This window comes from Lissotriton helveticus, chromosome 1_1 (genome assembly GCF_964261635.1).
Source record: "Lissotriton helveticus chromosome 1_1, aLisHel1.1, whole genome shotgun sequence".
NCBI lineage: Eukaryota > Metazoa > Chordata > Amphibia > Caudata > Salamandridae > Lissotriton > Lissotriton helveticus.
This window is the reverse complement of record NC_136057.1, coordinates 526,571,079-526,593,939: the sequence shown is the minus strand read 5'-3', so window position 1 is coordinate 526,593,939 and position 22,861 is coordinate 526,571,079. Positions and strand designations below refer to the sequence as shown.

Genomic DNA, 22,861 nt, shown 5'->3' with positions numbered 1-22,861 from the left:
CATTATATCTGCGTCAGGTATAATGCATGCAGGGTGGGCATTACCCCGCAAGAAAGCCTCATAGAAGTGATGTTGTGAAATCTACAAGATTTCACTGCACCACTTCTAGGACACCACTGCTTCAAAAGCTTATGCCTACTTGGAGCAGACAGAAGGAGTGGTGCAGTGCAATAAGAATAGATCTTCTCCAAGCATTGTTGGAGTTGCATCAGGCTTACGACACAACTCCAGCAGAGCATGGGTTTTGCACCAACAGATACGTCAGGATTTCTGGCGCATCTGTCAATCCTTGCGCCATGGTGGGCCGTATTGTAAATATGGTGCATCCATGGTGGCGCAAGGGTTTCTCTCGAAGGCGGAAGGAAACTAGCACATCTTTGCTTTAACGCAGCGATGCGTCAGTTTCTAGTAAATAAGCTCCCCAGTTTCTTAAAGTTTGTTCATTAAAGAAAATGTAAACACATTTTTCTCAACAGTGGCAAAAAATAAATGAATTGAAATTGTAAATCCTTTACTGGTTTTGTTTTTCAAAATTATATATTTTAAGACACTTTTAGTGTTTTTTTACCTCAATGCATTAATCAATATTAGCAACTTGTTATCATCACTTCACCCCCAGCTATACAGTTTAGATTCCGACCATATCTGTATATTGTTCCATTCAAATACGTGAAATGAGAGCTGTTGGTCTCAGCCCAGTTTCTTCAATAGGTACGATTACTATCTGTGCATAATTGTCCTGCCCATGACGAAAAACACCAATCCGGTATGGCAGGTCAGGAGAATTTACAGATGTTTGCTGTGGAAGAGTCAAAATATATAGCGGGTGGAAGAGCAACTTGTTCACCCTTGAAATTCAATCCTATCATTCCTTTGTCTTGAAAGCAAAAACTATGTAAAATGGTAAGGGTTAGTAGTTCCAGGCACTCTATAGCAGAGTCCTCTTTTTTGCATACACAAATCTCACAAGATACAGCAATGCACAATATATCTTATACCTTGTCATACTTCTGAGGTATATAGCATGAGCTAATTTGCATCTAATTTAACAATTGCTGGAATTTCCCCACAGGTTTCGGTGGGCCTTTGCACAACATGAACAGATTTCAATAGGCCTTTGCACAACCTAAACTAAAATGTGATCCAATCATTTTTCTTCATTGTCAGCTGTAACAGCATTACATTGTGCCCTGAAATCATTTATATGGAATTGTCAAACTGATGAAAATGGCCTTATGTTTTACTAAAATATTTTTTTAGTTTTGTTTCAAAAATATGGATGGCAATGCTTTTAACAGTCAAGATAGATTTTGTTTAAGGACCTCACACACGCATACAGACGTGCATAACCATGAACAAATGGAAAATGCAATATCTCTTTGCTTTCTATGAGAGTGATGTAATATGTGAGGTCATAAGCAGCACATTGCAGGGGTATAAGTTACAGGTAGCTCAGGTAACTATAACTGGTGAATTTCACTGGTTTTGTACGAGTGAAATCTGAGCCTAACTATAATGTCCCTGTAACCTTTGGCTTTTTAAGTGAATTTCTAAGGTTTTTTAATTCTATTTCCTACCTATAAACTCCCTGTAACCTTTGGTTTTGAAGTGAATTTCTACAGTTTTTCAAATTCTATTTCCTAACTATAGCGTCTCATAACCTTTAGTTTTTTAAGTGAATTTCCATGGTATTTTAACTAGTAGTCACATTTGCAGATTAGTAGTGAAAGGTGATGGGGCCTCTGACCACCTCTCAGGATTCCTGCTATATGGGAGTTACTAGCGGTAACAGCAGGGCTTTTTTGGCTCCCAAGCCCACCGCATCGCACATGGCCGTGGCCCTACCTACCTCCAGAGTATGATGACCATATATCGTCCCAAACGGTTGTTGAGATCCATGGGCAGCATTCAGATGGTGGTCCCTTGTATCCAAAGAGCACGGATGAGAGGACGGTCCTTTAGGTTCCTAGCAAGCAAATACTGGAATGAACTTCCAATTGAACTTCGGATGGAACCTTCCCAAGCGCGCTTTAGGCTGAAATTGAAGACACATTTGTTCCCTAAGGTCTAGTTGTATTAGGTGCCTATTGTTCTTTCCTCCCTGTTTTGGGGGGCCTGCTCTGGAGTTCTGACGGAATGCATTCTCAGTGCGGGGACGCACTGTTTTCCAGTGTAACCATGCGCTTAATACATGTTTTTATTATTATTATTATCAAGGTCCCTCAGTATCCAAGAAGACTTCATCCACCAACCAATAGTATGCCAGGAGGTGCGTTTGCAGAGTGGTTGAGAAAGAGGGCAGGGCCTCTGACCAGCTCTCAGCAGTCCCGCAGACTGCAACCTGGAGGTAGCAGCAGGGGTAGTGGGCCAACAAGGATACTCAGTAGCCAAGGGAACTTCATCCCCAATGAGTTGTGTGCAATGAGGCGCATTTGACGAGTGGTGGAGAAAGATGGCGTGTCCTGACACAAACTCTCAGCAATCCCACTGTGTGAGACTTACTGGAAGTAACAGGATTGGTTGTTAGCCCCCAAGGACCCTGAGCAGTCAAGGGGACTTCATCCCCCAACCAGTTGTGTGTCAGGAAGCGTGCTTGCAGAGTGGTGGAGAAAGGGGGCGCAGCCTCCGACAACCTTTTAGCAATGCCCCTATGTGGGACTTACTGAAGGTACCAAAGTGGTTGGTGGCCCCCAAGGGCCCTCTGCAACCGAGGGGACTTCAACCCCTAACCATTTGTGTGCCAGGAGGTGCATTTGCAGAGTGGTGGCGAAAGGGGGTAGGGCCCACATTAAAAAGAAATATCTTTGTTTGATTATGGCGGTGGGGTCACAGGTCCCAGCGTTTTAAAACATTTATACACAAATATATACTTACATACATTTTAATTATGAAACAATTAAGGGAAGAACTCTGGTTAGCTCCCAATTGTAGGCAGAGAGAAGCTCCTTAATATGGAGCACTACAACAACACCAACACTCTGAATCTGCTCTCCTCAAATGTTTGTTTTTCTAGTAGAGTTTTTAGGAAAGAATTAGCACAATACCATCCATGCTGAGCTAGAAAGCATCAGATCCTTTCACCAGTATAGCAAAGTCTTCAAGCATAGGATTACCACAGTACCATCATCCGTGTTGAGCTGAATAATTAGAAAAGCCTTTTACCACTCCATGCACAGTATTACAGCTTTGAATTGCTAAAAGGTCATCCAAGCCAGTACGTAATGAAAGAAAGCAGCCCATGACAGAGGTGTTGCACTCTAATTAGAGCTACAGCTTTGTGCAGTCATAAAGGAGCACTCAGTATATATCAAGACGATACCCTTTCAGGTTTATAGTGCTACATAAATTAAGCAAAAAAGGAAGCAGGACTCTGGGTAGTTCCCAAGTATCAGCTACTGTATATGGAGCACCCTACAACACCAGAGACACTCTGAATCTCTTTACTTCAAATGTCTGTTTTTCTAGGTAAACAACCTTTACAACGCAACTTTTACATCGCAGAGCCTTTACAACGCAACCATTACAACGCAAACTATTACAACGCATTGCTCTGGGGGGCGCTCTAGGATAGGGAATAGGTTAATTTACTATCCAATAACCTTCCCTAGTGTCCACGGGGACTGGAGTTGGAATAGTAAATTAAACTATTCACTATCCAGCACCCCAAAGCACTATGCGTTGTAATGGAATGCGTTGTAATACTTGCATTGTAAAGGCATGCGATGTAAAAGCATGCGTTGTAATGTCATACATCCATTTTTCTAACAGAGTTTTTAAGCAATGGATTAGCGCAGTGCCATCCATGCTGGGTTAGAAAGCGACAACGTCTTTAGCCATTTTTAGAGTAAAGTCTTTAAGCATGGGATTACCACAGTGCCATCCATGCCAAGCTCAAAAGTGACAAAATAATGTTATCATATACATATATGTATGTGTTATTTATGCTCTCATAGAAAGACTCTATCATTTATTTCAGTTGCTAAATCTCATAACTCACTGCTTGTTAGCCACTGTTGCTCTGTCGTAGAGGCCTTCCAGGCCAGGCTGACAGGTCTCTTGTCTATTTGAAGTCATTCAGAACCGCTCGGTGAAAAACTTTCCCATAATTCACTGTGACCCATCTATAATTCTGTCTATCTATCTGTGAGACTTTCTCAAGCTGTTTTTACACAATGATTAGATAGATCTGAAGGCCTTCAAGAATGCTCTTTCTTTTTCAGAGTATCGTCCTCGCTCCTAACCTCTCCTCTACTGTCCCAATTAACCTCTAATGTAGACCTTTCACTTCCTACTCATCACTGATTTTACTTGGGTATATAGTATGATTGTTAGGAAGGTATGCCTACATGCACACCTGTAACTGTCAAATCCCATGTACTGCCATTTGTTTATCCTTCAAACACATTAGAGTTTGCAATCCTTCAAACACATTCAGAGTACAAGGTGGGTAAAATGTAAACTTTTGAGCATTTATATAGCTATCTCTAAATTGTTGAGTGGCATTATGAAACAATAACATATTTGTTTTAGTTGCAATTACAAAAGCTATATAAATTAATATTTCTTGGTTTCATTTTTGCACATGCACAGTCTCTGGTACCCATTTAGTACATATTATACCACTGACAATTTTTTTTAAAAAGCTCTGGCTTACACTACGAGTAGCTGAAATCATGTGAGCTCCAGTAGCCAGAACTGGGAATAACTAAGGTGACCTAAAAGTCCACACTTTCCTCTGTTCTGGGGACTATTCCACTATTATTTACTATCTGCTCTGAGCAAGTGGTAAATGTCAAGGCGGGAGCGGGGTCGTGGGGGGGGCATATGGACTGTGGTGTTAGGGAGGTTAGGGCATTGTTTTAAAGGGAGGCCGTGGCTTCCCTGAAGAAGGTGCTCTCTGTCTGATGCGGGTGGGGTGGGTGGCGCCTGCAGCCCATGTCCCTCCTCATGTGGTGTGTTGCAGGATATCCATCCAGTCAAACTGGGCCCATTGCTTCCAGGCACCTTAAACACTGGCCCGCTCGTAGTATGGCAGAGGGACACTGCTCTGCAATACTCATAAAGCGTCTCTGAGTGGTATAATGTCTTGAATCGCCACAGCTAGATTAATGCACTCGTTTAACATAACAATGCATTTATTTTGCTATGCATTGCCAAAATTAGTAATTTGCCGCACCTGTTAAAAAAGTACAAGAGAACAAAAAAAGACCAAATCGTTTCCAACTATTACTAGACTTCTTTTGAGTGTCAGAGGGCAGCACATAATCTGACATTAAGGAAGGAAAGTCCAAAACCGGTGCTATTTTTAAACGTTTGCTTAAATTGCTGTCTGGTAGTTCAAACGCACCCACGCTCCCAGTTGCCAAATGATTTGCCTGCCAGACAGATCTGCTGCGGTGAAGGCTAATGACGGCTCTGGCTATTCCCTGGTCATTTGTGAATGTGAAAAGTTGGCAAACACCCCTGAAATACAACACATTACACGACTGAATTAAGCCCTAAGTAATAACTGTTCATAACATTTTATGGTTTAGGACTGAGCCACCTTAACGATACAAGCATGCGAATTCACTTGAAATCAATTATTTTGAAGCCTTAAGGGTAACTTTATTTCTAATCGCCTCTTGCTGTTGTTTGCACAGGCCCAATCTCCTCCCTGTTTGAAATAAGGTTTAAACACGGAGGTTGGGTTGAAAAACAATCTTCAAACAAGCCCAGGATTTATAATTAACTTTTATTGGCCTAATGAAAGTCTCTTCATCTCTTTTATGTTACAGTAAAAAGGAGCCTGACCTGCAGGCCGCCAATGAGCAAGCTTGTGTGCCCCGCCAACAACCCGAGAGCAGAAGGGATTGAATGCGCCAAAACCTGCCAGAACTATGACTTGGAGTGCGTGAGCCACGGCTGTATTTCTGGCTGCATGTGTCCGGCCGGAAGGGTACGTTTCCAGATTTAAAGGAAGAATTGCAGAATTCATTGGGTTGGCGACCTTTGCCCCGAGCAGAGCTTTCACCTATGTCTCCCGCCACCCCCCCCCCCCCTCCCGACATTCTAAAACGCAGACAGACATCCTGGAATACCGAAGGCTAGGCCTCAGCCCAGTCCTTGCTGTCTGCTCTGCTGACTGCTGTGGCAGAACAAGCAAGAAGGCGCGTTATAGTCATTACCACATATTTTTGCGTTACCATGGATTTACAGTAATACTGATGAGGATAGCCATCAAAAGACTTCTGGAAAGGGGCACATAGGCACATTTCCAGAGTTTTTCTGAGACATGTGAAAGAAATACCGAGGGTCTAATTTATGTCGCATCTCTACGTGAAAATAACGATGCAACACTTCTCAGTGCGCCCTCCTTGCAAATGATGTATGCATAATATTTACTGTATGACACATCATGTCGCAAGGAATGACAGATAAGTCAGTATTACTGAGGTATCTGTCAGTGCAATGGTGGCACATTGCTGGGGTGAGTCTGAAAACAAATACAATCCCAGCAATGTGTCCTTTCACATGGGTTGGGACCTGCCTCACCCTTACGCCTGCCATGAGGCAGGCAAAAGGTTTTGACGCATTGTCCTAGAAGTGGTGCAGTGAAATCTTATAGGTTTCACTGCGCCACTCCTATGACCCTTTCTTGCGGGGGATCGCCCACCCTGCATACATTATACCTGATGGAGGTACAATGTAACACAGGGGTTTACGAAGTGACGTATCTGCCTAAATGCGTCACTTTGTAAATATGGCGAAACATGGTGAATTATTTGCGCCGCTTCAGCTTCACAAAAAGTAACATAACAGCGGCTTAAATGTGACACAGGCCTTCAGAAATAAGGCCCTGAGTTTCATTACTGCTTCCAAGTATTAACACAAGATTTATCACATATCTCTGCATCAGGCCACAAAGAGTTTTAATGCAGAAGGTTAAAATGCTGTGTCCCCTTCTGTTTATTTGGTGATCATAATATGAAATGAGCATAAAATAGTGTGTTGTAAGACTGAAAGGCAGTAGTTTTTAATCTAAATGTCGACCTTGTCCTATAAGTCAGTATATTTTGTTTTTCTTTCGTAGAAGTCTCACTTACAAAATTATTTTATTATTTACAACATAACCGTTTTGAGTAGAGTTAAAATAGAACTGGGGCACAAGTGATGTTCAGGAAAGTTACTTCAAGGCGTTTCTCCTTGTCGCTGTCTTACGCTTCATGTGGAGTTACAAAGGTCCATAGATGATTTTTTGTGGTACTAGTTTTGCCAAATTGCAAATTTATTACATATTCACTGCCCTGCTTCCTGTATTGGGGAGCGAATGACCCACTATTACATGTTGATTTGTCTACTCAAGCTAACAAACTAATCGTCTAAAGCATGGGTACTCCTAGTACGGCCCGTGGGGCGGTGGCAGCCCGGCAAGCCTTACTCGGCGGCCCGCGGACCTTGCAAACATCGTACCCATGTATTATTATTTTATTTTTTTATTTATTTTTTTTTTTTTTATTTCAAATTTTTTTATTGAATTGAATAGTTTTCGCATATACATTGTATACAGTTGTATTTCTTGGGCTTCACATGTGTGTTGCTCAGTGGTAGCCAGAGAGAGAGAAAGAAAGAAAAAAGAGAGAGGGGGGGGGGGGGTGTTATCGCTTCAGATATTCGTCTAGGGCAGCCCACATGTCTTCTTTGGCTGTGTGGTTCGCCGCCTTGTGTTTGGCGGTGATGTTGTCTGCCGCTCGGAGGAATGTTACCCAGTTGAACCAGCGCTTGAAAGTGGCTTTGCTGGAGTTCTTCCAGTACCCCAGAATATTTTTAACAGCTGCCGCTAGGAGCATGTCTACCAAATCTCGTATTTCTTTGGATTGGAGTTGTGGCTCTAGGAATCCGGTGATTATCCCTGCTAGCCCTCGTTGTATCTGGCAGCCCGTGATCGAGTCTATTAGGTTGTATACTTTGCTCCAGAACGCTTTGACTTTGGGGCAGTCGTATAACATATGGGCCAGGTCTCCCCTTGCTTTGTGGCAGTTCCAGCACTCGCTGTTGTCGGTAGCCCCCACTCTCCCTAGTTTCGCCGGTGTCCAGTGTAATCTGTGTAGTATCCAGTATTTTGTTTGTGCTAGCTGTGGTGTGATCTTGTTTTTGGACGCTGATGTCCATAGTCTGGCCTTCTCTTCTTCACTTAGTGGTCTGTGGATGGTCTCTTCCCAGAACGCTATCGTTTTGTCGTTAAGGGTGGTGGTGCGTGGTGTGATTATTTTGTAGATCTGCGCTGTTTGGTGACCTGTTGTGTTAAGGTTCTGTGCGTATTGTATGATGGTTGGTTTGTGTTTGGAAAGGTTCGCTTTGGTGATGGCTGCTTTGATTCTTAGGAACTCGTAGAATTCCTTGTCTGGTAGGCCAGATGTATGTTGGATCATCTTGTAGGTGAGTGGGTTGTTCCCTGCCTCTAGTTGTGCCGGTGTAGTTACACCTCTGCTGAGCCATTCTTTGCTGCCTAGCGTCTTCCCTTTGTATGTGATTTTGGAGTTGTACCATAATGACTCCCATTTGGTGCCTCTGATGCTTACTTCTAGCTCTTTATCTAATCTCAGTAGGGCTATTTTTGTGTTCCGTATTATTGAGTTTTTGGCTTCTGGGTGTTTGTTAGCCGTGAGGGCCATGATTGGGTCTGCCCCACCTAGAATGCTCCTCTCTAGCTCGAGCCATACTGGCATATAATCTGGTGTTGGTGCTAACCAGTGTAGCCCTTGTTTGGCAAGGCATGCCGTCTGGAAGACCTTATAGTTTGTGAGGTTCAATCCCCCTTGTTCTTTTTTCAGCCTGAGTTTTGCTAGACTTATTCTAGGTTTTTTACCCCCCCATAGGAACAAGTTAATGGCTTTGTCGATTTGTTTGTGAAAGTCTGTCGTTAGTGATAGCGGTAGCATGGACAGCAAGTAGTTGAGCATTGGGGTGATCATCATCTTAACTGTCTCTACTCTACCCCACCAGCTGACGAATTTGGGTCCCCATGTGTCTAGCTTCATTTTGATCTTTTTCAGCATTGCTTCCTCGTTGTGCTCTAGTGTTGATCTGAGGTCTTTCCCAAAGAGGAGTCCCAGATATTTTAGGGGTTTCGTTTGCCACGCCAGGCCTGATTTGCCTAGTACTGCTCTGGTAGTGTGGCAGTTCATTGGTTTGCATTCTGACTTGTCCCTGTTGAGTTTATACCCTGAGACATTTGCATATTCCTCTATTGTTTGTACCAGTGCCTCGATTGACTCCCGTGGGTTGCTTGTGGTGATCAGGATGTCATCCGCATAGGCTGCGAGTTTGAAGGATTGACCTTCCACTTCCACACCTGCGATCTGCGTATTAGTTCTGATCATGTGGAGAAGGGGTTCTATTGCCAGCAGGAATAGTCCTGGCGACAGGGGGCAGCCTTGTCTTGTCCCTCTACTTAGGGTGAAGGTTTCTGATGTCGCTGCGTTCACTACCACACGAGCTCGGGGGTTTTTGTATAGGGACATTATCATTCCTCTATATTTGTCTCCAAATCCGAATTTGCGCATGCATTCGTTTAGGAATGGCCATGAGACTCTGTCGAAGGCTTTTTCTGCGTATAGTGCAATCATAACTGCCTTCTCTGTGCTGTTCGCCGTGCGGTTTATTAGGTGGCAGAGCAGTCTTGTGTTATCCTGTGAGAGCCTATTTCTCAGGTATCCCACTTGTGTATTGTGTATGAGGGTGGGTAGGTATGCGTTTATTCTGGCTGCCATTACTTTAGCGTAGATTTTACAGTCTACGTTTATTAGGGATATTGGCCTATAGTTTTGTGGGAATTGTGGGTCCTTCCCTTCTTTGGGGATGACAATGATGTTTGCCTCTGCCATTGAGTCTGTCATGCTTCCTTTCTCTGCGCACCCCCGGAATACTCTCACTAATATGTCCTTAAGCTGCGTTTGGAACTTTTTGTAAAAGGTCACTGTAAATCCGTCCGGTCCCGGGGCTTTGTTGGGTTTAAGTGTGTCTATGGCCCTCCCTACCTCTGCTTTTGTTATGTTCTGGTCTAGCGCCTCACTTTGTTCGCGGCTTAGTTTGGGTAGGTCAAGTTTCTCGAGAAGGTTCGCCCCCCCATCCGCCTTTAGTGCTGTGTCTGCGGTGTAGAGGTCTTTGTAAAACCTCCTGAAGGTTTCGAGAATTTGTTTGTTCCCTGTGTGCGTTATTTTGTCTGTGTCGGTGATCGCCGCGACTGAGTGTTGTCTCTGTTTGGCTTTTAGGTACCCTGCAAGTGCCCTCCCTGCTTTGTTGGCTGAGCATAAGTTTATGGATTTGTATTTGTTTATCCATGTCGTTGCTCTTTCGCTTAATAGACTGTTGAGTTCATACTTTTTCTTCGTTAGAGCCGTGAGTGTATTCCTGTCTAGTGTGTTTGCGATGTGGTTGTTCTCTAGCTCCTTTATCTGTTCTTCCAGTTCTTTAATGTGTTTGTTCCTTTTTTTTGTTCATTCTTGCCTTAATACTTATAAGTTTCCCCCTTATTGTGGCTTTGAGCGCGTCCCACAGCGTCCCCTCCTCTGTGTCTTTTGTGTCGTTAAATAAGAGATACTCTCTGATCGCCTCCTCAATCTCTCCGATGTTGGCGGGATCCTCAAGTATATCGCTATTGAGACGCCACCCCCTGCTTGGTAGCTCATTGTGTTTCCCGCTAATGGAGAGGGAGATGTGGGCATGGTCTGAGACTGTTATCGATCCTATTTCCGTTCTGTCAGTCAAATGTGTGTGTGAGCTTGACATGAGGATATAGTCTATTCTGCTGTATGAGTTGTGTGGTGCTGAATAGAATGTGTACTCCCTGGCGCTGGGGTGTTGTAGTCTCCATGGGTCCGCTAGTGCGAGCTTGGTGCAGAGGTTTTTGAGTATGTTCTGTTCTTGTGTGGCGTGGCTCGGCCTGTGCGGGTGCCTGTCTGTGGCATTATCCATCGCCTCGTTCATGTCACCTGCCATTATCACCAGTTCTCCCAATGGTATCCTGCTGAGCTCGCTTTCTACCTCCTCCCAGAACTTTTTTTTTGAGGCGTTCGGCCCATAGATGTTCGCTATGTGCATTACTTCCTCTCCTCTTTTGATGCTTGTGACTAGTCTCCTGCCCTCCGTGTCTGCTGTACTGCCCAGAGTCTTGAATTTCCCTTTCTTGCTTATAATGGTTATCACCCCTCCTTTTTTGTTGATTGCTGGTGAGCAAGCTATGTCGCTTATCCAGTTTGCCTTAAGTTTGTTTGCGTCCTCTGTGGTTACTCTAGTCTCTTGGAGCACGTACACGTCTGCTTTGAGCCTATTCAGGTAGTCTAGTGTTTTCCGTCGCTTGACGGGGTGGTTGAGGCCTTTGACGTTCAGTGACACAATCTTGATGTCAGATGTGATCTGTGCTAGGCCTTGGGTGTTGCGAGTAGTCATGGTATCCCTATAGAATCGCTGCTCTCAGGGTTGTGACCTTTGTGTGATCTCTGCCTTCGGTGTTGGCTCGCCTCCCTCCTCCCGTCTGTGGGCCCCCCCCGGGGTCTGGGTTGGGATAGGGAAGTGTGTGTCAATAGGTGACGGGGAAGTAAGAAAGAAGAAAAGACTACATAGCCCCACCCATCATGGATTGTCCGCGCAGCCCGCCCCACCTCCCGCTTCTCCCCCCCCCACCCACCCCCCTCCCCCCTCCCCCCTGTCAAAGTACTGTAAACGTGCGACAGCAGCGGTTCACCGCCCTCCGCCCCCCCGGATAATTAGATCTCCCCCCCCGCATCCTTCATTGTCAAGCGCTGAGTGTCTGCTGCAGCGTGACTCTGATAGTCTCTGTGCGGGTCGGGCGATTCTCGCATAGCCAGAGTGGAGCTGCAGGGGCCTAAGATGAGGTGAAATACTACAAAGCCTCATTAGCATGCAAATGGCCTTTAACGACCTGTGAAGTGCTCGGCGGCTGTGTGGGTGTGTATGTGTGCACCTGGAAGCTGTTTCAGCCCCGGCTGACACGCAGGAAGGGTGAGATGACAGAGGGAGGTAGAGAGAGGGAGGGAGAGAGGGAGTGAGGGAGGGGGAGAGCGAGGAAGAGAGGGAGACAGGGAGTGAGAGAGGGAGGGAGACGGGAGGGAGGAAGACGGGGAGGGGAGAGTGAGAGAGGGGGACAGTGAGGGAGGGGGGAGTGAGAGAGGGGGAGTGAGAGAGGGAGTGAGTGAGAGAGGGAGGGAGTGAGAGAGACAGACAGAGGGAAGGGGACAGAGAGAGACAGACAGACAGAGGGAGGGATGGAGAGAGGGAGAGAGGGAGAGAGGAAGCGAGGGAGTGAGGGGGGGAGAGAGGGAGAGGGAGAGGGAGCGAGAGAGGGAGGGAGAGAGCGAGAGAGAGCGAGAGAGGGAGAGAGGGAGTGGGAGAGGGAGCAAGAGAGGGAGGGGGGAGTGAGAGAGGGGGAGTGAGAGAGGGAGGGAGTGAGACAGACAGAGGGAAGGAGACAGAGAGAGCCAGACAGAGGGAGGGATGGAGAGAGGGAGTGAGGGAGAGAGGGAGTGAGGGAGGGGAGGGAGAGAGGGAGAGAGAGCGAGAGAGGGAGGGAGAGAGGGAGAGGGAGCGAGAGAGGGAGGTAGAGAGGGAGGGAGAGAGGGAGCGGGAGAGGGAGCAAGAGAGGGAGCAAGAGAGGGAGGGAGAGAGGGAGAAAGAGGGAGAGAGGGAGTGAGAGAGGGAGAGAGAGAGCGAGGGAGAGAGGGAGAGAGAGAGTGAGGGAGAGTGAGAGAGGGAGTGAGAGAGAGAGAGAAGTGAGAGAGAGAGGGAGTGAGAGAGAGAGGGAGAGAGAGGGAGAGAGAGGGAGCTTAGTTTGTGTACTAAGCAAAGATACTTACATTTAGCACATTCTCTTTAATTAGCAACAAGGGCAATGAAAAATATACAAGATACGTTTCAATGCACATAGCGGAAAGAGAGCAGTCTTACTGCCAGTGCCAGTGCCCAGTCCAACTTGATACCCAGATATTTAACACTCTGGTTTCTGTTTTGAGCCCAAAGAAGAAGACCAAAATCATGCATTTCATGTAATGTATTGATTATACTTTTTATTCGCTTTTTTAGTTTATCACAATGGTTTTTATTAATCATGCAAATTAAGTATTCACTTCACCGAAGTGTAAGTGAAAGGCAAAAAAGTGAAAGTCAGGTAAGCCCCTGAATGGAGAATGCTTAGCAGGACAAGGAATATTCATCTTGTCTTCATTTATCTTGAGATAATTTGCATTCATTGAAAGTTTAGCAATGGAAAAACATTAATTCCTTTTGGAAGCCAAGCTGTATACATCGTCTGCAATCATGAACACGATTTAGACATCATCTGCATATAAAAGAAGACTAAAGCCAAATGACTGAAAGAGATGCATAATGGAAATTATATACAAATAAAAGAGTAATGTAGAAAGCATCCAGACTTTCACAATCCTAAGGGCAGTTATTCCGGTATAAGAAAAAAAGGGGGCACGCAGTACCTAATATGTTTTATATATCTAAGAAAAAGTCGGCATTTGGGGGAGAATTCATTAAATTAACAGGCACACTATAAACTAAACTAAATTAGTCAAGACAACAAGTAGGTATTTAAAGTAGCTCTACACAGGGAAGGAGCTGGGAGCGGCAGGTTTTTATGCAGCCTGGACAGTAGTACCTTATTTTGGTGTGCCAGAAGGCTTACTTTTTTGTACCAGTATACAAAAGTTCTCATCACTAAGAGGGGAACAAGCATTTGCAATGCAATAAGTCTTGCCTTTGAAACCGTATAAGTATTTGGTTATGCCACACATTATTGTGGGTACAGCAACATTTACTGTTCTACTGTGCATGAAGCAGTGAAAGAGTGCAGTACCACATGCTGTCACTAGGTGTTCCTTGGGACCTCTTTTGGCCACATACAGTACTGCACCCTGCAACATGGATACAGAAGGGATATGGAGCAGCTAGCAGAACTGCCAACAGGAGAGCTGGGGATCCGTGTTCGAGTCTGATGTCAACATCCTGTGATTATGGGCTGATTCTTTACTTTCCCGAGAGTGCCTGGATAGCTGTGTTATATAAATGAAAACTACTCATTTAAAATAACAATAAGAAATCAATGCAGCAATCTCGGAGGTGTTGTGAGGTTGCAGTACCAAATAGCTGTCATTAGGTGTTCTCTGGAACCTCTTTTGGCCACATAAGGTACTGCACCCTACAACATGGATAGGGAAAGGATGTGGCACAGAGGTTAAGGCGGGTGGAGGTGGGCAAGTAGTGTTGTGAGGGTGCAGTACCACAGGCTGTCACTAGGTGTTCCGTTCCTTGGGACCTCTTTTGGCCACATAAGGTAGTGCACCCTGCAACATGGATAGCGAACGGGATGGCACAGCGGTGAGAGCTGCCAACAGGGGCGCTGGGGATCTGTGTTAGAGTCTGGTGTCGGGTCAACATCCTGTGATTAAGGACTGATCCTTCAATTTTTCCCGAGCGCCCGGATAGCTGTGCTATATAAATGAAAGCTACTAATTTAAAATAACGATAATAAATCAATGCAGCGATCTCGGTGGTGGGGGCTGGCAAGCAGACTGCCGTTGTTAAAGCTGAAGCCATGCGTGCAACGCTACTGAAAAAAAGATACCATGTTTACGCCGGCCATATGGTGGGGAGCAGAGGGAGTTCCTTTAAAAGCCAAAGAGTGGGGTCCATGAGCGGGCACCAAGTTGAGCTAGGAAAACACATGGATTCTGCTTTGTGGAAGCGGCGAGCGTGTTGTTCCTGCAACAGCAGCTAGAAGAAAGTCATTAACAAAATGGTGCTCACAACCTGCAAATAACACCTTCTGAGGAAAAACACATGAAACAGAGGCAGTCCTTATGGAAGGTTACAACAGGGGAAAAGGAGGAACTAAGGAGGGCCTACTAAACAAATTAACCAATGAAAACAAATCATTTCGAAAAGACAGTCAAATGAATCAATGAAATACATGTTCAAGAAAATGGGAGGCCCCTAAAGCCCATATTCTGAATACGACAGGTCATGAAAAGACAGCGCAGTCGATGTCTAGGAGAGACCTAAAAACTAGACAAGGTGCAATCAGGGACTGGAGGACAGGTGGAAGAGACAGAGGTGGAGAGTTAGTAGAACCACTAAGGCAAAGTTTTGATCCAAAATAATATGCAATTTGGTTTCGTTTATCCTCCAAGTGAGAAAGGTAAGATAGTTTAGGAGAATCCCTTAGTTCTTTAACAACCAAGGAAATAGCCACAGTGATCGGAGTACAAAAGATCTTCTCTGAAAAGTATGCTGCTTTAGCTTGCTAGACTGGTCGCTTGTATGTACCTATATATATATATACATATATATACATATATATATATATATATATATATATATATATATATATATATATATATATATATATATATATATATATATATATATATATATATATATATATATATATATATGTATACTGGCGGTCCCCCTCCCAGGGCATTTAAGGACACAGGGACCACCACTTCCCGGGGCCGGCCCTTAGCAATCAAAAGGAGGGGTGGGAGGGAGAAGGAAAACTGCTCCTGCTTGCTAAGAGAAGAGTTTTCATCTGGTTTTCTGACCTCTGTCAAACGGGCAAGAAAACAAATGAATACAACTACTTCCACATACAGGGATCAGCATTGTTTGCTGCTCCCTAAATGTGGCAGCAATGCAGGCTCATGCTGGAGGCAGGCAAGGCAGCAGGGACTGCGGGGGACATTGAGACTGCCCCCACGGTTCCCAACGTGGCTTACTGGATGAAGGGGCAAGGCCCCAGGGATGGGCTCCCTGGGGCCAAAATCAGCCCTGGCTGGGTCCTTGGTAAGTTTTGGCAGGGCCCTGGAGGATAGGGTTCCCGGGACCGAAATCTACCCCTGGGTGGGGTCCAGGACAGCTCCATCTCCCTTCTGCATAAAAATCCTAGGCTTGCAGAATGCAAAGCAAGTGTGTTTCCTCAGTAATTCCAAATGGAAAGATGACCTGAAATGCTTTGTTTAGGTGAATGCATTGTTGATCTATTTGAGCACAATCTGTAGTGACTTTGATGAATGGGTTGTTTCTTGTCCTGTTCTGGTGAGAGCAGAGTCCATGGTTCTCCCTTTAAATTTCTATGAGTATGTAAATGTGCAAAATCGCCTGGAAGTTCCATTTGTTTGGTCCCAACCCTCACCTTAGTAGTATGCAAAGTTGTTCTTGCCTTTAACTAGAATAATTGACAGCTTACCAAAAGGCCCATCAGTGCGTTCCCCACTTATTTTGGTGACACGTTCTTGATGCTGAGGAATATGAGGATTCTCCACAAATCGAAGAAGCACTAACGTCATATAGTTAAGAGGAAGTACACTTGCTTGGCACAGATTTACCTCTTTGTAATATTGTTGCCTTCTCAATTGGTGGATTCATGTTATCACAGATTTCTGTATAAATATGCACAAGGAACAATCACATTGCTGAATGGCACACAAGATCACTGGAGACATTTCCACATGGTCAATTATGCAGATGTAGTGTAAAATACTCTCTTGGCATTTATCCAATGAGGTTTCACTTAGTAGTTAACCAGTAGTATGTACTGCACTTCGGTATATATTTTGTGCAAAACTGTGGACTATTATTAGATTGAGGGGCAGGTGAGGTTCCGTCCTGGTGTAGTCACTCACACAGCTACTGACACATCCACACATACACTTAGGCATCCACTCACACACCCATTCTGCCTCTTTCACATCCACTCATAAACCCAAACAGCCACTCACACACACATACACTCACACATCCACAAAACCACTCACACACCCACTCACAGACCCATTCAGCCACTCACATACCCACCTAACTACTCACACACCCACTCACAGACCCATGCAGCCACCCACATCCCCCAAAATCACTCACACACCCACCTACAGATGCATGCAGCCACTCATACACCCTCTCACAGACCCACCCAGCCACCCACTCAATGACCCATACAGTGACTCACAAACCCACTCACTGACCCATACAGCCACTCACATACCCACTTACAGACCCACTTACATAGCGCCAGGAAACTTATGGTGTCAGTGCGCTCTATAAATGTCACTTAAGATAAGATAAGACCCATGTAGCCACTCACACACCCTCTCACAAACTCACACAGCCACTCAAACACCCACTCACAGACCCATACAGACACTCACACACCCACCCACAGACCCACACAGTAACTTACACACCCACTCACACAATCATTCAACCACTCATAAACCCACTCACACAATCATTCAGTCACTCATACACCCACTCAAACACCTATATAGCCAATCATACACCCACTCACATACCTACTTACAGACCCAGGCAATCACTCATGCGCCCTCAATCATTCAGTCACTCACACACCCACTCAAACACCTATATAGCCACTCATACACCCACTGACATACCAACTTACAAACCCATGCAGCCACTCATCCGCCATCTCACAGACCCACACAGCCACTTAAACACCCACTCACAGACCCATTCAGACACTCACACACCCACCCACAGACCTACACAGTAACTTACACACCCACTCACACAAACATTCAGCCACTCACACAACCACTCACACAATCATTCAGCCACTCACAAACCTACTCACACACCTATATAGCCACTCACACACCTACACAAACAGTCACAAAACCACTAACACACCAACTCACAGACCCATACAGCCACTCACTCACCCATTCACTGGCTCATACAGCTACTCACACACCCATGCAGCCACTCACATGCCCACGCATACACCCAAACAGCCACTCACACACACATACACTCACACATCCACAAAACCACTCACACACCCACTCACAGACCCATTCAGCCACTCACATACCCACCTAACTACTCACACACCCACTCACAGACCCATGCAGCCACCCACACCCCCCAAAATCACTCACACACCCACCTACAGATGCATGCAGCCACTCACACACCCTCTCACAGACCCACCCAGCCACCCACTCAATGACCCATACAGTGACTCACAAACCCACTCACTGACCCATACAGCCACTCACATACCCACTTACAGACCCACTTACATAGCGCCAGGAAACTTATGGTGTCAATGCGCTCTATAAATGTCACTTAAGATAAGATAAGACCCATGTAGCCACTCACACACCCTCTCACAAACTCACACAGCCACTCAAACACCCACTCACAGACCCATACAGACACTCACACACCCACCCACAGACCCACACAGTAACTTACACACCCACTCACACAATCATTCAACCACTCATAAACCCACTCACACAATCATTCAGTCACTCACACACCCACTCAAACACCTATATAGCCAATCATACACCCACTCACATACCTACTTACAGACCCAGGCAATCACTCATGCGCCCTCAATCATTCAGTCACTCACACACCCACTCAAACACCTATATAGCCACTCATACACCCACTGACATACCAACTTACAAACCCATGCAGCCACTCATCCGCCATCTCACAGACCCACACAGCCACTTAAACACCCACTCACAGACCCATTCAGACACTCACACACCCACCCACAGACCTACACAGTAACTTACACACCCACTCACACAAACATTCAGCCACTCACACAACCACTCACACAATCATTCAGCCACTCACAAACCTACTCACACACCTATATAGCCACTCACACACCTACACAAACAGTCACAAAACCACTAACACACCAACTCACAGACCCATACAGCCACTCACTCACCCATTCACTGGCTCATACAGCTACTCACACACCCATGCAGCCACTCACATGCCCACGCATACACCCATACAGCCACTCACATACCCACTCACCCACTTACTGACTCATACAGCCACTCAAGCACATACAAAACCACTCACAAACCCATACAGTGATTCACACACTCACTCACCAGCCTATACAGCCACTCACACTCACTCTCAAAAGTTGCAGGTTACAGTTAGGAAATTAGTTGGAAAAAATTGAAATTCACAAAAAAACAAGGTTACAGGGAGAGTATAGTCAGGAAATAACATTAAAAAACGTAGAATTTCACTGAAAAAAACAAAAGTTTACATGGAGGTCATTGTTAAGAAATAGAGTTAAAAAAAACCTTAGAAATTCACTGAAAAAACCAAAGGTTACAGGGATGTTATAGTGAGGCTCAGATTTCACTTATAGAAAACCATTGAAAACTCAGCAGTTATAGTTTCCTGAGCTAACTATAACTTACACCCCCACAATGCACTGCTTATGACTTCACGTTACATCAATCATGACATGCTGCAGAATATACATCTATATATATCGATATTTATATATATGTCATTGTGGGTATATATATATCAAAACCCTTTGTACTGCAGCGACTCACCACACACGCACTTATCATACCTGTGCCAGTGCGTGTGCCGTTCCCGTTGTTATATATTACACTGGATTCCCCCAGGATCTTTTATGTTGCTAGATTTATTCAGATATATTCAGTAACTGTTAGAAACGGGATCTCTGGCTGGCCAAGGCTTGCGCCAGAGTCAGTCAGAGACCACCACTTCCACGTCAGGGCAAGGGAGTCACACACCAAGATAACCCCTGCTCACCCTCTAGGTAATTTGACGCGAGCAGCCAGGCTAAACTTGGAGGCTATGTAGGTTAAGTGTTTGTGCGCGCACCCAGCAACAACACCCAAGGCCCACCGCAAACGAAACTCCACACAAGGTTATATAAAAATAGCCTTTGCATTATACCAAAACACATTAGATAAGAACACACATTTTACAATGTGCCAACAGGCACGGGCAGAATTTACAGGGGATATGTACAAGACAGGGCCACCTGGACCACTGTCAGGAATCATCACTTTTTAGGAATAGTAATTAGCACATAGAACACTTTTAGAACAGTTTAGCACACAACCAGTAATTACTGTTAAAGAGTAAGTACCTCCTACGAAACCCTAACCACCTTAGGAAAATATTGCACAGGGAACCAAGACCTCACTAGCAACACCTGTACTAGGAGAAAAACAACCACAAAAGTATCACCAACATTTAGGGGTATAAGCATAGGAACGTTACACATGATGCATTAACATTCAGAGGTGTAGGAAAGAGAACACATGATGCATCAAAACACATTCAGAGGTGTAACCAAGGAAAACACATGATGCATCAAAACACATTCAGCGGTGTAAGGAAGGGAAACACATGATGCATCAAAACACATTCAGAGGTGCAAGCACAAGCAATTGCGCAAACCTCACATGAGCCACAACCTGTGGCAGTCCCTAGGCCCTCTGGCCTTGTTGGGGCTAGGACGCCCTGTGTCCCAGTGTCAGGGGGCCTAAACGTGGCAGTTGCCCACAAAGTGCTGGGCAACTGGTGTAGATAATGAGGGCCAACGCTGGAGCCTCGCAGGCTCTGGCCAAATCTACTGTCCCCCAAAGAGCCTCGCTGGGCTCTACAATACGCAATGCTCCTGAGCCTTTCTGGGGCTCTAAACACAATGTGGGCCCTGGAGCCTCGGGGCTCCTAATTAACAAATGCCCCCAGAGCCTTCGCGGCTCTAACAAAACAACTGGGCCGTCGTTGGAGTCCCTCCTCGGGGGACTCGAGAATGGAAATGCCCCCGCGAGCCTCTCTGGGCTCGCACTTTAAGAAATGCCTGGAACCTCTCGTGGGCCCGGAGAGCAAGAATGCCCCTAGAGCCTCGTGGGCTCTTCCAACAGCTGTGGAGTATTGAGGAGCCTCTCCGGCTCCGAAAACTAATGGGGCGGGGTGGAGCCTCTCGGGGCTCGAAAAGAAAACAAGCTGCCCCCGGGATCGGTGGAGCCTCTCAGGCTCTCTACACCGCTGGAGCGGCCCGCTGTCAACCGGGGGCCGCTCTAAGTGACAAAGCCCCTGCACTCGCCGGGACCTCGCTGGTGCTGCGGGGGGGCGGGAACCACTGCCGGTCTCTTCCTTTGGGCAGCGCAGGGCTCCTCTCCCACCACGGAGCCCCGCCTGCACTCTCAGCCACTCTCAGCCGCTCTCCCTTTGCGTCTGGGCTCTCCTCTCGCTGGGGGAGCCTCGTGGGCAGACGCCAAAGGTTCCTTCTTGCTCCGCGGCGGCGGGGCGGGACTTCCGGTCCTTCTCCCGGGGCCGCGCTGGGATTGGCCGGCCCGCAAGCTGCTTCCGGGTCGCCGTGGGCAGCGCGGCGGCCCCTTTCAGGCACTAGTAGGCTGGGGGATAATTAACCGAGGGGTAGGCTCCCTCGTTAAATATAATAACACGGGCGGCAAGGACGCGGGGCAAATGCGGCGTGGGCAGCCGCTAGAGTAATATAAACAATAAATCGAGGTGGGCACTCGATTGGGGCAGAAAACCAGCACGCAGGCAACGATGCCGGGTAGGCACCGGCCAAAGCACCCAGAGCGCTCCTAAGCGCCAATGGACAGAATAAAGCGCTCTTAAGCGCTAGAAGCCAAGCAAAGCGCTCCCAGGCGCTAGGGGAGAAATGAAGCGCTTCCAGGCGCTTGGCAAAGTCCAGCAAAGTTCCTAGGTAGGCAGGGGGCAAGGCTGAGCCCAGAGCCAGCTCACTTGGCCTCCAGGCAGGGAGGCAATCCAAGTGGCGGTCCTCCTGCCCAGCAACAGCAGCAGCCCCCTCAGGATCCTGGAAGAGAACAAATTGTAAGGGGACACAGCCCCTTCTTATACTACTAAATCCTTTGTCTGTAGGTGCAGGGTGGGGGAGAAACCAGTCGCAGCTGGTTTTGGAGCACCCTTGATGGCTCAACCACCCCTTTCATTCACTAGGGAGGCTAGGGTCGTTAGACGCACCACAGGGGGCGGAGCCAGCATTGTGTGGGGAAAGCCCAGCCCCATTTAGGAACCAGGTGCAGCCCTCCCTCACATCACTCATGCTGATCTCTCCACTCACTCCTGGGCAGACCCATCCAGACTTCCTGGAGCAAGGTTTGCCAGCCAGCTCCAGCCAATCACGCTCCAGCACCCTCACTGCACACAGACATCAATGTCTAGAAGTGGCACTCCCCCACTAGACACATACATGCCACATACATCATCACGCAGCATTCAATCTCACGAGTTCGCACATACCAAACTTGAGCCTGTACACCTCACGCATCAGGAGCTACCAGGGACACAGATATTCCCCATGCATTCCTATGGGAGGGCAGGCCATCCTTACTCCACGCACGCACTTTACCCTGGGAAAAGGTGCGCCAAGCCAGAAATCATGAACGCCAGGTCGCCATTAAAAGCGAAAAGTTCAGGGGTGAACCAGCCACAAAGGCCCGGGTCCAACAGTAACTAATTTCGCTGTCAGCCTTTCTCAAACATAGTCGTGCCCCACCAGCCGTCAGCACAAATACTCGTGTGTTGGTGACAGTGAAAAATAATTAAAAGTCCATGGTACAATTCACGTTTTCATGCCTCCATGTTATTATTGGGCAAAATATTACACAAACAACGATGTATTCAATGATATTGTGTTAAACCAGCTGTTACTAGTAAATATACATATTATTTTATACATGTGTTTTTGTAAATCACTTTCATTAAAATTGACGCTTATAACAATTTGAAACTTGATTAATATATTACACTTGTATTCATATAACACGTTCAATCAATTGATCCGGAACCAGAATCTACTATTATGACCCTTATGTACTATGCAAATAAGTGTTTAAAGTGCACATAAGTGTATCTTAGAAGTAAACTAACATAGTACATATTTATTTTTGATAACTATACCAACTCATTTGTATACCAATAAAATTCATAACACTGTTGCTACCATTTTTATGTCAATATA

At 46.1% G+C, this 22,861-nt stretch overlaps 1 protein-coding gene across 1 annotated transcript in view; it reads left to right on the top strand.

The window, feature by feature from the left end:
• The window catches only part of VWF (von Willebrand factor), a 1,169,185-nt gene that overhangs the window by 317,404 nt on the left and 828,920 nt on the right, over positions 1-22,861 (top strand). Inside the window, exon 18 of the mRNA XM_078673989.1 lies at positions 5,778-5,938. Within this exon, the coding sequence (XP_078530115.1) occupies positions 5,778-5,938 (161 nt within the window). The remainder of the gene's footprint in view (positions 1-5,777; positions 5,939-22,861) is intronic.